Source organism: Cyanistes caeruleus, chromosome 7 (genome assembly GCF_971803275.1).
Source record: "Cyanistes caeruleus chromosome 7, bCyaCae1.hap1.1, whole genome shotgun sequence".
Classification (NCBI taxonomy): Eukaryota; Metazoa; Chordata; class Aves; order Passeriformes; family Paridae; genus Cyanistes; species Cyanistes caeruleus.
In genome coordinates this window covers 33,142,586-33,158,425 of record NC_141707.1, presented here as the reverse complement: position 1 = coordinate 33,158,425, position 15,840 = coordinate 33,142,586, and the positions used below count along the sequence as shown (strand labels likewise).

The 15,840-nt window shown below is 45.7% G+C and overlaps 1 protein-coding gene across 2 annotated transcripts; it reads left to right on the top strand.

The window, feature by feature from the left end:
• Positions 1–4,523: 4,523 nt before the first annotated feature.
• Positions 4,524–15,355, top strand: LOC111932293 (5-hydroxytryptamine receptor 5A-like). Of its 2 annotated transcripts, XR_015288932.1 has the most exons (3): positions 4,739–5,594; positions 12,049–12,107; positions 12,333–15,355. XR_015288932.1 is itself a non-coding variant. In XM_023931356.2 (2 exons), the coding sequence occupies exons 1-2, from the start codon at positions 4,821–4,823 to the stop codon at positions 12,663–12,665; spliced, it is 1,107 nt and encodes a 368-aa protein (XP_023787124.2). In that variant the 5' UTR covers positions 4,524–4,820; the 3' UTR covers positions 12,666–15,355. The 2 variants fall into 2 exon arrangements, 1 of the variants encoding a protein (XP_023787124.2); XM_023931356.2 differs by lacking the exon at positions 12,049–12,107 and having other exon boundaries at positions 4,524–5,594.
• Positions 15,356–15,840: the final 485 nt, after the last annotated feature.

The window sequence follows — 15,840 nt, the reverse complement described above, 5'->3', positions numbered from 1 at the left end:
CCTCTGAAGCATTAGCAGTGCTAAATATGATGCCAGTCTCATTGAGTTCTAATCTTTGATTCTGGGTTTTCTGATAAATTTATAAATAATAGATGTTAAAGTAATTTTCATGTCTTTATTAATAGCACATCTTAGGAGTTCTCTCTGAGATCTACATCATCATACAGTTTAAGGCTTCTGTTTATATGTGCCAGCTGTGCAGTTACTGTATGGGAATTAACTTTCATTAAAGCAGAGAAATGCTGAGGGACTCATTAGATGAACTGCAAAATTAATTACTGAGAAAGAGATGTAAGCAAAGCTGCAGTAAACCACTGTGAAGATCAGAGTGTGGTTCTGTGGGCACAAGCAGTGGCTGCAGTAGTGTGGAGTATTGGTTTGGAATAGGAAGAGAGTTGGGATATGTAGTCAGGGAGCACCTATTTGGGCACGTGCTCGTGGCCAGAACTGGTTGGCCTTAAAAGTGCATAAAAATTCCTGCCATTTCTAAAGTCTGAGATGGAAAACTGACAAAGAGCCTGCACAACTTCTCTCTGTGATACCTGGGTTGTATTTTCCTAATTTTCTAATACAAAGATATTTGAAACAAACTTCTGTAGGAGACGGAGAGACTGGATGGTATTGCTGTAGAGTAATGGTAGCATACACTGAAAATAAAAAGTTAACACTGTTACTTAGACATAGATGTGTAATGGCTCCACCCTGCCTGTAGCAGCTACAAGGCTCTATAAGCAGAAGACAAATTCCTGAGCTGAAACTAAATGGGAATTAAAAGCTTCCTGTCTTGTGCAGATGCAATTACCTTTTGCTTTGTTTATGAAATTGTAAATGACAAATAGTTTCTGATGAAATATCTGTGTATTGGGAAGCATCTATTCCACCATGGTATTGCAAGAGGTGCAAAAGATTGTCAAACTGGAAATCTAAGGTTTCCTTTGCAGCTTCCCCTGTTATCAATCTTGTGAGCAGTTAATAGACCTCAGCCATCAGGCTCTCAAGGCTTGTCTCATAACAGTGACCAATCGCCTGGGGACTAATATCGTGTGCCTTGAGAAATTGCTTTCTTCCTCTGAGAACCTTGACAAAGAAATTGGACTCTTTAAACCACTTAAGGGGGTGATCAAAAGTGTCCTGCTTGAACTAGAAGATATTTTTGACAGTTCTTGGAACAGGCCCATAAAGGAGCACTCTGCCACTGAGTTACTGCTCATAATTGTGAAAAATCTTGTCATGATCTGAGTTTCCTGTGCCATAAAGCTGCCGAGTAATAGACAAGCACAATGCTGTAGAAAGTGTTGCCATCCCATTTTTCAGGGTGAATGTCACAGGTGGAAGGCACTTTTATTGACACTGTAGAGCAAGAATAGTTGGGAACTGGGTAAGATATTATCTACTGAGGTCTGCTGTAAATAAGTATGTTTACATTTTGGCAGTAATCAGCCTTTCTGTTTGATGTGTAACTTGACAACTCATTTTGAGTAAGCTGCCAAAGCTCTGATGATTTGCTTCCAAGCCGGTGACTTGAGGCCTGGGGAAAGCAACTCACAGGAATGGTGAAAAGTGCTATGTGATTTAAAAAAATAGTATTTTACTAGAGGTCCCACTGTGAAGGAAGACATGATGCTGGACAGGTTTGTGACTTTTGGTTCTACTTCTACCACGGCCCTGCTTAGGAGATCATTGTCCAGTCACTTCAAGTGCCCAAAACTTAGAAGAGATTTTACAGAGCCTGAAAAAGAGCCAGTTATTAGCCCTTGAAGGATGGGTTGGTTGTTGGGTTTGGGTTTTTTCCAAGTTAAAGTAATGCTGAAAGAAGCCTATAATCAAGAGGCTAAGCATACAGAATAAAGTGTATCACTGTTTCTAGCTTTTGCTCTATTAGCTTGGTTTTCTCGGGATTTTAGCTGACAGTAGAATTCATGCGACACTTACTGAGGCTTTTGTTTGTCCGATGCTTTTAGATTTATAGGAGGTGTTGAGCCCTGACAATAAGAATCCAGCCTCTTGAATTGGAATGTTCTTAGCTGGTAAAAAATCTGCTGGCTTGCATCAAAGTCATCAATACCATGATGTTGCTTCTGTCAAATCTCTTTATTGCTCAGCCACGTGGGGAACAGATTACTTCTTTGTTTCTCCTCTTAGCCAGCAGGATAAACTTCTGCTACAGAGTTGTGAGGAGAGGTAGAGGAAAGATGCCATTAGAAGAAGGGAAGACAAATGGAAAATCGGGGTCCTGTCTAGAAACACATTCACTTTGCTATATTGCTGTCATCCAGGTTAAGAACTGCATTCACTTTTCAAAAAAAACCCCAAAACCTTAGCATACTCTTCAATAGCAGTCCATCTTCCCTGACACTTTTGTAAGCTGAAACACACTGAAAAACATAACCAACATCTACTATTTTTTCCTAGATGGTTGGAATTTAAAGAAAAAAAACCAAAACAAAACAAGAAAATTGTAGGCTCTGCAAAATCTTGTATAACAGTTAAAAAAATTCCAAATTCTCCTCTCTTCTGACTGTCAGCTAAAGATGTTGAGACACCCAGGGATTTCTGGGCTCCTCTATGAGTGGTTGCAATCACCTATGAATGTTTTTATTATTAATAAAATCAATACTAGCTGGCATCTATATGACATCTAGATTCTCCATCACATTTTCAATCAGAAAATATGTAACCAGCTGTCAAAGGAATTTGGAAGGTTTGTTTTTTGTCTAGAGCTGAAATTTTTTATATATTTCTCAAATTAATTGCTGGATTTATATAACTGACTTTTATAAAAAATGCTTTAGAAAGGAGGCTGATTTTCTATTACAGAGGATGGAATAAAACTGCATCTGCTAGGAGATTTTGTAGCACTTTTGAATCTAAAACAAAAAATAGAAAATGAGTCAAGTTCCGTGTACTCCCTTTATTATGGTCTAAAAATAATCTGTCTCTAATGGATAAAACCAAACTTCTGGAAAATTTAACATTAAATTTTATATATTTTCTATAAAAATGCAGCATCACTTCACAAAATGGATTGGAATTCTGTTATATCTGGATGAATCATCACCCTCCAGAGCTGTTCCTAAGCTGCATGATGTCCTTGGAAGCGCTTGGAAATGGTGCTGTAACAAAGCTGGCCTGGGCAGCTGCTCCCTGGGGAGGACAGACACCTCAGCACAGCTGAGCAAAGGGGACCTTGGACACAAATTGCAAGGAAGCAGGGAGGGTTAAGCCAAGTTAAGAACTTTCAGACTGACAAAAAGAAATACTATGACAAGACTGAGTCTGAAAAGATTCAGTTAAAGAGAGTCCTGAAGTGGTGTTTGGTAAAGTGATGAGAACAAGGAAATTTGTTTGGCAATTTCTCACATCTGTCCCAAGTCCTTTTCTCATCAATTCTCAATTTTTCCTGCTTTCAACAGGGAAAAGTGAGAACAGATGCAAATGATGAAGTAAAGTATTTAGACTTAACAGAGCTTTCTATTTTCCACCCTTTTGTTTTGCATCCTTCAGTCTTCTCAAAAGCACCACAAAGCACCAAAAATCCAGATGGAAAGATGATATTCCCTTGTATTCACTGTTAATCCTACTGTCCGTCTCCAAGCCCTTGGTCACATATTTGCTTATTTTAAGAGCAACGAAATGGTTGGTGAGGGAACGGGGCAGGAAGGGGCTGTGAGAAGAGGGTGTCCCATACCCTCATGGGGTGCATGGGGAGAAGGGGGTGTCTCGTCACCACCTGGTTCTGTGGGGACACAGACTATTGCTGTCCACTCGGCCCTGGTGAGGCCACATCTGAGCACTGTGTCCAAATCTGGGCTCCTCCGTACAAGAAAGGCAGGGAGCTACTGGAGAAGGTCCAGCAGAAGCCACAAAGATGATGCAGGGTCTGGAGCATCCCTCTTCTGTGGAGAGACTGCAGGAGCTGGGCCTGTTTAGTCTGGAGAAGACAAGACTGAGAGGGGATCTCATTAATGCACATTAAGAGATGCCAAAGACAGATGCCAAGAGGATGGTGCCAGATTCTTTTTAGTGGTGCCTAGCGACAGGACAAAGAGTTATGGCCACAAACTAAAACACAAGAAGTTTAATCTCAACTTGAGGAAGAATTTTTACACTGAGGATGGCAGCAGACTAAAAGTTGCCCAGGGAGGGCGTGGAGTCTCCCTCTCCGGAGACATTCCAAACCCACCTGGCCATGTTCCTGTGACACCTGTACGCGGTGACCCCGCCTGGGCAGGGCGGAGGGACGGCACGATGTCCAGAGGTCCCTTCCAGCCGCGCGTCCCTGTCCTCAGGGGCCCGCGGCAGCAGCCGGGGAGGCCGCGCCTCCCGCCGCCCCTCACGGAGCGGCCGCGCCTCCCGCCGCCCCTCACGGAGCGGCCGCGCCTCCCGCCGCCCCTCACGGAGCGGCCGCGCCTCCCGCCGCCCCTCACGGAGCGGCCGCGCCTCCCGCCGCCCCTCACGGAGCGGCCGCGCCTCCCGCCGCCCCTCACGGAGCGGCCGCGCCTCCCGCCGCCCCCGAGGCGGCCGCTGGGGCGGAGCGGCAGCGGCGGTGCCGCCCGCCCGCCCTCGCCGCCCGTGCGGGAGCCCCGCCGCGCCTCCCTCCCTTCTCCAGGCTGCCTCCCTTCTGCAGCCGCCCGGGATGGGCGTGCGGAGCGGCGGGCGGGAGCCGCGACCAGCGCTGGGGCGGCGGCACATGGCGGGCGGCCGCTGAGCGGAGGCGCGTCCCGGTGCGGGGCTCTCGCTCTCCGGCAGCGGGGCTGGGGCAGTGCCGGCGGCCTGGGAAGGGGCAGCAGTGAGGGGTCCTGTGAGCCCTGGTCCCGGGCATGGCGGAGAGCCTGAGCCCCTGCTCCCCACGGGGCCAGTGCCAGCCCAGCATGGGCGCCAACACCTCGTCCGCCAACGTGGACACCAACGCCTCCTCCTCGGTGGTGGGCGGCAGCGCGTGGAGGGGCCGGGAGCCCTTCTCCGTCTTCACCGTCCTCATCCTGACCCTGCTGGTGCTCCTGACCGTGGCCACCTTCCTCTGGAACCTGCTGGTGCTGGCGACCATCCTGCGAGTGAAGGCCTTCCACCGGGTGCCCCACAACCTGGTGGCCTCCACGGCGGTGTCGGACGTGCTGGTGGCGGCCCTGGTGATGCCGCTGAGCCTGGTGAAGGAGCTGTCGGCCGGGCGGCGGTGGCGGCTGGGCCGGGAGCTGTGCCTCGTGTGGGTGTGCTTCGACGTGCTGTGCTGCACGGCCAGCATCTGGAACGTGACTGCCATCGCCCTGGACCGCTACTGGTCCGTCACCCGGCAGCTGCAGTACACGCTGCTCGCCCGCCGCCGCATCTCCAATGTCATGATCGCTCTCACCTGGCTGCTCTCCGCCGCCATCTCCCTCGCCCCGCTCCTGGGCTGGGGCGAGACCTACAGCCCCGAGCAGGAGCGCTGCCAGCTCAGCCAGGACCCGTCCTACACCATCGTCTCCACGGGCGGGGCGTTCTACCTGCCCCTCTGCGTGGTGCTCTTCGTCTACTGGAAGATCTACAAGGCGTCCAAGTTCCACATGGGGGGCCGCAGGAGGAACGCCGTGGCGCCCCTGCCCGAGGCTGCCCAGGTAAGGCTGGGCAAGGGGAGGGAGCCCCTGCTGCTCCCCAGGCACTGCCATCCTGCTTCTCGCCAGCTCCCGGCCCTCACCCCTGCCATGGTGGGTTCGGCGCAGCGAGAAGGCTGCGAGGTGCCCGGGGGCTCCCCAGTGAGTTTAACTTTGTCACAGGCTGGACGTGAGCAGTAGTGAGCCAGCCAAGAAGTGCAGCTCCTGGAGAACAGCTTTATTCTCTTTTTTTCCTTGTGTGATATAAGAGTAAGGGGCAGGTGCATTCACTGCCAGTCGAGAGAGATTTTTGAAAATTGTCTCTTTGTTTTGAATTTTCTGTTCCTTGGGCTTTTTGTCCTCCTTACATTTTTTTATTGCGTTGATGAAGTAAAAAAAGACATAAACAGATCCCCAGGCCCTGTACCGAGATAAATGCACATTTATCTACAGCACAGACTTTGTGTGTCTGAATAGATTTTGGTAAGCAAATTACACACTATACACTATATATATATACATATTGATGTGTTTGGGCTATTTTACCTTCGATGCTGCTCACTGCCTAATGTTGAAGCAATGATCAATTGTTTCTGGTTTAAAATCACCTGCTGGCTTCAAAACCATGTTCTTCTTATCCCAAAGATTGTCTGTAATGCTGCAGTGCCCTAGCCATTTGGGAGATCTCGTTTATTTTGGGGATACGCCTTGCTGACAGGAATGCTGTGTCCCTTCAGAAGAGTTGGGGTTGGCTCCTTGTGCCCCATAAGTCAGGCCAGGTTCTTTTCATGATGCTGCTGTCACCCATTCCATGCCTCCACCTTGCTTGGCTGTGAACTTTCCCTGCTTTCTGTCACATACTCTTACTCTCACTCCTACCAGTCTTTATGTTTTTGTGATTGCATGTTGCGCTTCCTAAGCCCAGTCCCTTCCCAGTAGCCAAAGATGAGCTGTGTGGATGTTAGGGATACCTACAGAGAACATTTCCATTGGGACTAATCCTGTGGAGCCTCATTCCCCTGCAAAATCCTGTCTTTGCTTTGGAGTCAAGGAAGCTCATTATTACGGTGACAAGTAAGAGTCTGGAGGTTGTGTCCCCAGATTCTTGCAAGAAATAACAGCACTGGCAATCACATGTGATTAGTCTCGCAGATTTGAATCATAATGTCTTGAAGATACTTTTAATATATATTGATTTATGAAGGTATCTTCTGTGGAAAAGCAAAATATTTCTTCGAAAAGTTAAGACTTTTTTTCCTACGATCTTCAGCCCCTAGTCTGCACCAAATTTCTTTCAAATGGTTTTAAGTATGATGAAAGTATTGCTTGGAATTAATGTATAATCTCTTCAAGCACAAAAGCCAGCTGATGATTTGTAGTGCTTTTGCATTCTCTGTCTTTTACATATACACATACCCATACAGGACTAACTGTTTGGAATCTAAAATTCTGGGAAGGGAAATGAGCTGAGGCACTGCTGCTCAAGGCAGTGGAGAGACACATCACATGGCAGTTTTAGCAAGACACAGTCTGGCTGCAAATTGTCAAAGTTCTGTCTGCAAGAGGCCCTGCGTGGGCCCAGCACGGCTGCCAGGTGAGTGCAGCGTCTGGGGGCTGCTTTAGGCTGCACTGGCAAAAGGGCTCTGGGGGAGTGAGCTAAACATCCATTTTGGAGGGGTTATATAATACCAGCAAATGCTCAAGCCTTTGCTTGAGTAGGTCTTCTTTCTCATATTGGTTTGATTGACATATTAACTTCTCCTAAAAGGGATTCTTGAATCTGCAATTGGTGTGTAGTGACAACTTCCTCCGTTGTCCCAGCAGCTCTGTTTGCTGACTTAAATTAAAAGACTTCTGATTCAGATGCCAACTTGACTTCTCACCTGAAGGAAGAGCTGATGCTGCACGTGTGTACATTAAATGAACTTGTGGATCAAGCCAGCTGGCATTCAGGATGCATTTCTTGTTTTCTTTCTAAATTAAGATACCAATATTTACATAGCAAGTGTTATCCTGATCCTTTTTAAGCTTGTGGTAGTAGGATCCATCACATCCACAGGAGGAGTAGCAGTTCCCCAGTGAATTCTGGAGGGGAATCTTCACACACACATCCTACTGTTCTTTGGCAAAACCCTGTTTTATTTTAACATGCAAACACAAAGGTAATATTGCCAAGCTTTGCTTCTCCACATGCAGGGGGGATCAGGCTGTCAGCATCAGCTCTCTCCTCTCTGTTGGGGCAAATTCAGTTCTGCTTCTTGTGGTTTGCCTATAAAATCATTCTTGTTTTCCCTTTCTTTCTCCCTTGATGTCTCTCCTTCCTCTACTTTCTTCCATGTCCATTCTCAGAGAATGCTCACCTGTCATACTCACCCTGGCAACATTTTCCTTCTGTCACTGTGACTCTGGATATCAATTCCCCTCTGCATCTATGTCAGTTCTCACTCCAGGTGCCCTGCACCAGTTGATCTGAGGAATATTAGTGGGTTTTTTTTGGCAGACAGTGCCAAAGGCTGGCAGTGCTTCCTAGTCTGGAGGTGAGCAATAACAGCAGGGATCCCTGCTGGGAAAGATGTCTGTGTTGCACTCAGGAATGAGCTGTCAGGTACTGTCAGGGCTGCAGTCCACGGCCTGAGGTACAACCAACTGGTTAATTCTGCCAAAACTAAGGACAGAAAAGGTCAGATGCCATAACACTCAGTTGCCAATAGGGATGCTTTGGAAAAACCAGTGCACAAAGTGGAGCAGTGAGGGTGGTACCTCGACGTTTGTCAACCAACCGAGTCAGGCATCAAAGTGCTTTGTAGGTTGTCCCTGTATATGAGTGCATATAAATATATATATAATGGTTTGGGTTTGGTTTTTTTTCACAGAGAATGGGCATAACTTTGAAACTGGGCATTGGCATACGTACCTTATGCTCCTGTACTCTTAGAGCTGCAGAACAGAATAGTTACAGAATAACTATTTTGAGTCATTCTTTGGTTAAAATTTTGCTTTTGTTGCTGGAAAATACTTTTCAAAAAATTTGGGTGAGAGAGATGGGCATGAAACATCTGAGATGCTTCAGGTTTTAATGAGAGCTTGGTTTTTTGCTTTCCTTTGAAATAAAATAATTGCCAAATTGGGATCCTAAATTAAGCTGGTGCTTTTATAATTATTTTTTTGCCAATTATGAAACTCCCTAAAAAGTGAATTCTGTAGGCAACACTGATGTGAGTGACCCTCATTAAAAATCTAGTGACATACCATCACTGACAGAGAGCTATGCTCTGTCACACCTTGTTGACAGCAGGCGATAATTCTCTCTCTGAACAGTCCAATTGAAATAAATGAGACTGCTTGAAAAATGGCAGATACTGCTGGATAGTGCCCTTTTAAATCAATGAAATCCCTTGTAGCATAGGGATAGCCCAGCAAAACCAAGGATGATCGGATCTGAATGTCTGCATAACTTACACGTAGCAATGGCAAAATCAGGTTTAAAATTTCATATGAGGAGTTAAAAATCAAGTTCTGTTGATGATTGGTGGAGGTTTTGTTGGGGTTTTTTTAGTTTATTTTCATCCACCCCTCTCAAAATACTTATATAGTGTATAAAAACATTAGGCATGATCCAAACCTTAGAGTTTTGTGAGAGTCCTTCCCACTTTGGATAACATCTGGCCCCAGAGCTCCAGAAGTGATGTGTTGTTCTGCATCTTGGCCCATTCATCTTCTCCAAATCACTTAAGCAGTCAGGACAATGTGGGAGAGAATACAGATTCTTCTTTTCTGAAGGGGTCACGGGCATTTTATTTCTTATTTCTGCCTCTGTATAAGTAGAAGAGATGGGTCAGGAAACAAAGTTCAGCTGTCCAGAAGAGTTGCCAAAAATGTCCAGAAAGGAGTTAGGCAGGAAGCAAAATGGAGTGGGTAGTGATATCTTGGTAGAAATACAGTTAGTCCTGCTTACAGCAGAAGAAAATCCTGTGAGAGAATGTGGGTGTTCTCCCTGTCAAATGAACTGTTTGTCATGTTGGTGGAGCATCCAAGAGAGTATAGACATTTCTGTTTTGATCCTTTGTTGTGCATTTAGCTTCTTGTGTTCTTGTTCAAAGAGCAAGAAGTGTGCCAGGGCTGCACTGAGGCAGTAATGACCTCTGCTGAACCACACTGTGATAGGCGAGCTCTGAAATTGTGGTGCTAAACCAGATTTGATTGTTGTTTATCATCTTTACTGTTGTTTTGTTATTGCAGACCCTGCAGGTGCAGGACAAACACAGAGTACCTGCCACAAAGGACGAGTAATAATAATAATCATTAAAGCAATAAGGAACATTTTAAATCAAGGGATTTTGTCAGAAGCTCCTTGGTTGTATGTTTTCTGTGATATTCTAGGAACACAGGACAGCTCTGGGAACAGGTAGCCATTTAGGAGTAGTAATTTACTGGGTACAGACAAACAGAAGGGTATTGAACTGTAATTGCTGATCAATGTACAGAAGAATGAATTCTGGAACTAAAACCAAATTCCTTTGTGACTGTAGAAGGATTTGTACTTGAGCTCATTCCCTTCATTTAATCTCTTTATTATTCCCACAGAACAGCAGTCATCTCTGCACTTCTCACAGCCTGTTGTCCTGGAAATAGCTGATTTCACGAGTTCAGAATTCTGGCCTCAGAGTAGCAGTCCTTTCATAGCAGCTATTTCCCCAGTGCTCCTCACTCGCAGCTCCTGGAGCGGTGCCTGGGCAGATGGAAGGAAATCTGTGCCCAAGGCAGAGTGTGCTGCTAGACACCGAGTGAGAGCAGTGTGCAACACTGCAGAGATGGCTCCAGCATAACCCAAGGCATCTCCGTGGACTGCTCTGATGTAGTCTGTGACCACCTCTTCTGCTGTCACAGCTTGCTTGCTAGTGCTCACTAGTAAGCCCAAAATGGGGATAAAGGTTCTGTACTTGTCTTTTGTTCTGTGTGGTACAGGGATAAAGGTCAGCTGTTGTGACTTACATTGGGAACTGGAGTCGTGCAAAGCCTCTGAGACTGGCACTGGGAACTGCAGGTTTGGTACAGTTAGAGCTGCATTTAGTTCTAGCAAGTAATTTACAAAATGTACCATGATCTATTTTCACTTGCTGTTTTGTATTCAAAGGCCTGACCTAACAGCCTTCAGTAGGAGCTTCAGCAGGCTGTAAATGCAGGCTTCATTGTGGAAAACACCTGAGGACTGAGGCATCTTCTAGCAAAGGAAATGAAATAACTTCTTCTTACAATATGTAATTAAGTGATAAAATAATTCACTGTCAGAATTTACTGCTAGTAAATTCTGCAATCAGAAGTAGGGAGAAGGCTCTGATTTGATGATGGCACACAGCAAGCTCCATCTTTTGAGCAAGAGTTGAAGGTTAAATACAGTACCAAACTGTGCCTGATGCTCATGACAATGTCCTTTGTGTGGCTGTTCCCAAGAGGCACTTATGTAACTATTCCTCAGGGCTAAGACATAATCTTTCAGGGTTGCTTGTCACAGATTTGTCCTCGTGTCATACATTCATCCCTTTTTGCAGAGTGTGATTAAGGACGTGCAGAGCAAGTCCTTCTGCAGACAAATGGTGTGATCCTTGCTACATGAGGGGTGTCCCATTTTAATTGTCAGTACGGATGTGATTTTCATTTTCCTCCATTATTTGCCTGCACCTATAATCTGCAGTTCTGATGTTCTGCAGCCCTGTCTCGTGTCTGAGGGTGCAGACAGGGATATCCATCCTGAAGAGTGATTGTTCAGCCACTGACAGTGCTTCATTGTTTGAATTGCTGTGCTCATTCTGAGTAGAGGCCCTCCATCTATTACAAAGGTAGCACATGCATGTGGAATATGCAGCTAATTTAACAATGATCCATATTTGGAGTGCTGTCAAAGTCTTGCAGTGCCTGTGAATTATCACTCAGGCAAATTTTACAGCCTTAAACTGTTGATTTTACTGCACTCTCTTCATAACTGTAGCACCTAGAAGAACTTTAATATCACAGACACTTCAATCTTCAGATTCAGATCCCTAGGGAGTGTCTTCATCTGGTCAGACTCAAAGCACATGAGTAACTTCAGCCCAGAAGCTGTTTGCCCCAGAGCACTGTGCTGTACTCACTGCAGAGATGAGTGTCTTGCCCTTAGTGAGAGGAGACAAGCACTGTCGACAGCCTGGAGTAGCTGAAATTTTTTCCTCTCTTGTATAACTTCTGCTGAAGCCAGAGTTTGAATTGAAGGCTAATTGAAATGGTGTTTTTCTGGCAATGGAGTACTTTTTGAGAAAATACAGAATCACAGAATGGTTTGATTTAGAAGGAGCCTCTGGAGATCATCTAGTCCAAGGTCCCTGCTGAAGCAGTTCACCTAGAGCGGGTGTAAAGGCCGTGGTAGCAGCATGAGTCTGGTGCAGGGATAGGCAACAGGCACAGGCCTTCGTTAGCCTGCCTTAATAACCTGATTTCCCCCTAGGTATGAAAACTTCCAATAAAATAAACTGGAAAAGAATCCCACAACACACATGGCACCAGGTACTCTTTATTAAGCTCTGTTTGTCAGTAAGACTTGGCAGCTTTTCCAGTGTAACGAGAAGCCTGGTAACTTTGGCACTCTGGGGCATTTCATTTCTTTTAGCACGGAAGGAATGAAGTTGCTACCTTTTGTGGTACGTGCACAGATGTTGTGCTGTCATTTAAAAGTAATACTTCACTCAAACAAACTGTCTTGGTAAGAAACTGTGTTTGCTTTTGTTTGAGGTGAAGGAAGCTTCTCAGGAACCACAGATGGTGTTTACAGCGCGTCGTGCAGCTATCACTTTCCAGACAGATGGAGAAACATGGAGAGAACAGAAAGAGAAAAAGGCAGCTCTGATGGTTGGCATCTTAATTGGAGTTTTTGTACTGTGCTGGATCCCTTTCTTCATCACAGAATTAATAAGTCCCCTCTGTTCCTGCAACATCCCGCCCGTCTGGAAAAGCATCTTTCTTTGGCTTGGCTACTCAAATTCTTTCTTTAATCCTCTCATTTATACAGCATTTAACAAAAATTATAACAATGCCTTCAAGAACCTTTTTGTAAAGCAAAGATAAAAGGAGACACAGAAGAGAAAATTATTATTGCATTATAGAGAGATTTCTTGAGGGAAACATTCCTGTGATATATACAGTTTTTATGCACAAGAGCTACTTGAGGGGATTTAGGAGCAGTGAAAAAGAAGATGGAAGATGTCTGGATATAAACCTACTGAGAGTTTACAGTTCCCCTTTAGAAATACATATGTATTGTGCCAGGGTTTGGCAAAGAAGGTGGAGGCAGGGAATGCCTCTTGTCTGCTCTTCAAACCATCACGGGAAGCGGTGTATGTGTCCAGTGCTGCGGCTGTCACACCCAACACGGCTGATCCTGCCCAGCCAGCCCCGGGGCCGTGCTGGAGTTCTCCTCATTAGCAAAGGCACCGCTGGGAGCTGCTAATTGAGCAATACTGACATGTTTGTGACATGGGCAGGATGCTGGCTTCGGTTTTGAGGTTTATTTGGAAGGGAATAAACATTCTGCAGTTAATCAGTCCTTGAGCTGATGTGATATTAAAGTAGATGACCAAGCAGCTGAGAAACACATCCTGCCAGGATTGAGGGGCTGTGTGCTCTGCAAGCAGCAGGACTTGATGGGCAGGCCTGGTCAAACGGGGGTCAGCTGTGTCCCAAACACAAACAGGTCACAAACAGGGGTTAAGTGAAACTTTAGAGGCAAGTACAGAATTATTCAGAGCCCCTGAGATTGTGCTCTCACTGATTGCAAAGGAGGATCTAGTGAGGATTTTTCACTTGTGTTGTCCTCACTCTGCCAGGCTCAGGCTCTCCCTGTTTAATGAAACCCAGGTGAGCTCAAGATAGAAACCAACGCCTCCAAGTGAATGAGGACTGTATGTATGGTTATTTCATGCTGCCATAAAACTGAGCAGGCATCTGTGTTACAAACAGCAGCCAGGATGTTCAGTCACACCAGGTGTGCTGGCAGCTGCTTGGCAGTGCTAGGTGAGTACCTGCACCACGTCTGGGGCCCTTGCACCATAAATGTACTCATCAACCTGGGTGAAGTCAACAATTTGTCAGCTAGCATCAGCTTCCTCCTGCTGTAACAAAGGGGTGGATGCCATCAGGTCTGACTCCCCAAAACCCAAGCCTTAAATAGTTTTCCCAAGATCTGACAAACACCCCTTCCCCAACAATATATACATAAATAATCTATTTCCTTCCATACTGCCAAGTCCATCTTGCTTCATATTTGTTTCTCTGGTGGGTTTTACTTCCTCCCCTGCTCTGAGTGGGAGAGCTGACAGCATCTCTGAGTATTTCTAGCATGGCAGCTTTTTACTGACACAGAGTCCCAGGAGGCTTAAGAGAGCTTGGCTGCATCTCAGGAGCACAGTGTATGGTGAGGTCAGGCAGTGCTGTACCTCACACCTGCAGTGCTGTGACAGTCCAGTGTGACCTGCTGTGCCTGCAGCCGCAGTCACCTGTGTGTCTTGCATTCCAGCAGAGGATACTTCTCTCAATTTCAGTGGGAATTCAGAAGTTTTAATAACCTAGAATTTCAAAAAGTTGTTAGATAATGACTCAGAATTAAATGCCAATTTAAATAACTTTCCCTTGTGACTCTCAACTTGCCTGCATATGGAATAGCTACCATTCAAACCAGTGTTTGGAGGCTTAATTAAACCAGAAGGAAGGCACATATGTAAGAGACTGAATGTTACTAAAACCTGCAGCCTCCTTCAGAACCACTGACATATTTTTCAAGTCAATTGATTTTTTTTTATGTAAGAGAGTCAGTCCTCTAAAACCTTCAAAATCTAAACAGATTACATGGAAGGAGGAAATGCAGAAGTCACCTTGAGCTGGTGTTGAAAAGCATACAAATCTTCTGCATGTGGCACTCCTGAAGTTTCTGATAATCATGTTTTGGACAAATTTTAGTGCCAGTACTCCCTCTCAGCCTGCTAAGCCAAGCCATTACTATCACACAAATCCAATGGCAGCCCTGGTGCCCTGGTCCATCCCAGACTGGCTGCACATTGCAACTGACTGGAGCAGCACCCGGCTCCAGTTCCAAAACCCTTCCCCGAAGCAAAACAGGCTGTGAAGGACCTCCTCCCATGGCTTGGCCTCTGGAACCTGGGAGAACACCACAGAGCTGCAAGGCCCCTGTGCAGTTCCTGCAGCTGCACACGTGCAGGGCATTGCTGCAGACACTGACCTGCAGCAGAGTGCCTTCAGCAAGCGGGAGAGCTGCAGCAGGGCACTGACACGGCTCTCCTCCTCCTCAAGGATGAATTTAGCTCCCCTGGGAGGCAAGGCTGGGCCTCTGGAATTTTGCTGTGAGAAGTTCTGAAGATAAGCAGCCAGTGCTCTGCCCACCCAAGCATCTGTGCCAGCAGTGAGTGTTCCAGTGACAGGCTCACACAGCCGGCCCCAGCCTCCGTACGCACCCAGAGCGATGAGAGGCAAGCAGAGCTTTCATTTCATTACAGTGGCTTTAGAAAGCTCTTAACAAAATCAACTTCCCACACTGGCTCTAAATGCAGACTACATTCAGAAGAGCAGCAGCACATAGTTGGAATTTAAAATTCTAGTTTTTAATCACAGCTTACTGTGGAGCAAGGAAAATATGTTATCAGTGGTTGTTGTCTAACCTGCTGGATGCTCCCATACCAAGCTAAATGACAGTATCTTGACTATCCAAACTGAAAAAAAAATAAAAATCAGGTATTCTGAAGGGACATCATTTGTCTTGGATGTTATTGTCATTTATTTCCCCAACAGAAGCTGCCAATTTGGAGTACACAATCATCTCTGCTTGTAAGCAGTGGACTACTAGTTTTAAACTATTATTTCCTGACACTGAATTTCCTCCTAGAAAAACTTATTGGAAAAAAACTTATTGGAGCCCATTGCTCAGCAGAAGCAATACTTAGATTGTTGCACCCTGCAACAAGGCTCTGATAATCCTGCAGCTGCTGTGCTGTGGGAGCCCAGACTGTGCAGAAATTAAAGTGCTTTGGAAGATGAGTGTGAGAAGACAATTCTAATAACCCTAATAAAGAAATAAAGTTTTGCTGCAAGTCCTGTAATTGTTACTTTACAAGCCTGGTAACACCAAATGAATTCAGGGCAAGACCTTTCTCTTTCAACAAGGAAATCCAGCAATACTGAAGAAAAAATCTGAGAAAGTCTCAATTTCTCACCTGCAATCAGTTGAGATGGA

Bases quoted from the DNA above. Each gene is read 5' to 3' on its own strand.
- LOC111932293 (XM_023931356.2), top strand. From the start codon at position 4,821: ATGGCGGAGAGCCTGAGCCCCTGCTCCCCACGGGGCCAGTGCCAGCCC. The intron at 5,595-12,332 runs GTAAGGCTGGGC...CTTTTGTTTGAG, and splicing joins CCCTGCCCGAGGCTGCCCAG to GTGAAGGAAGCTTCTCAGGA.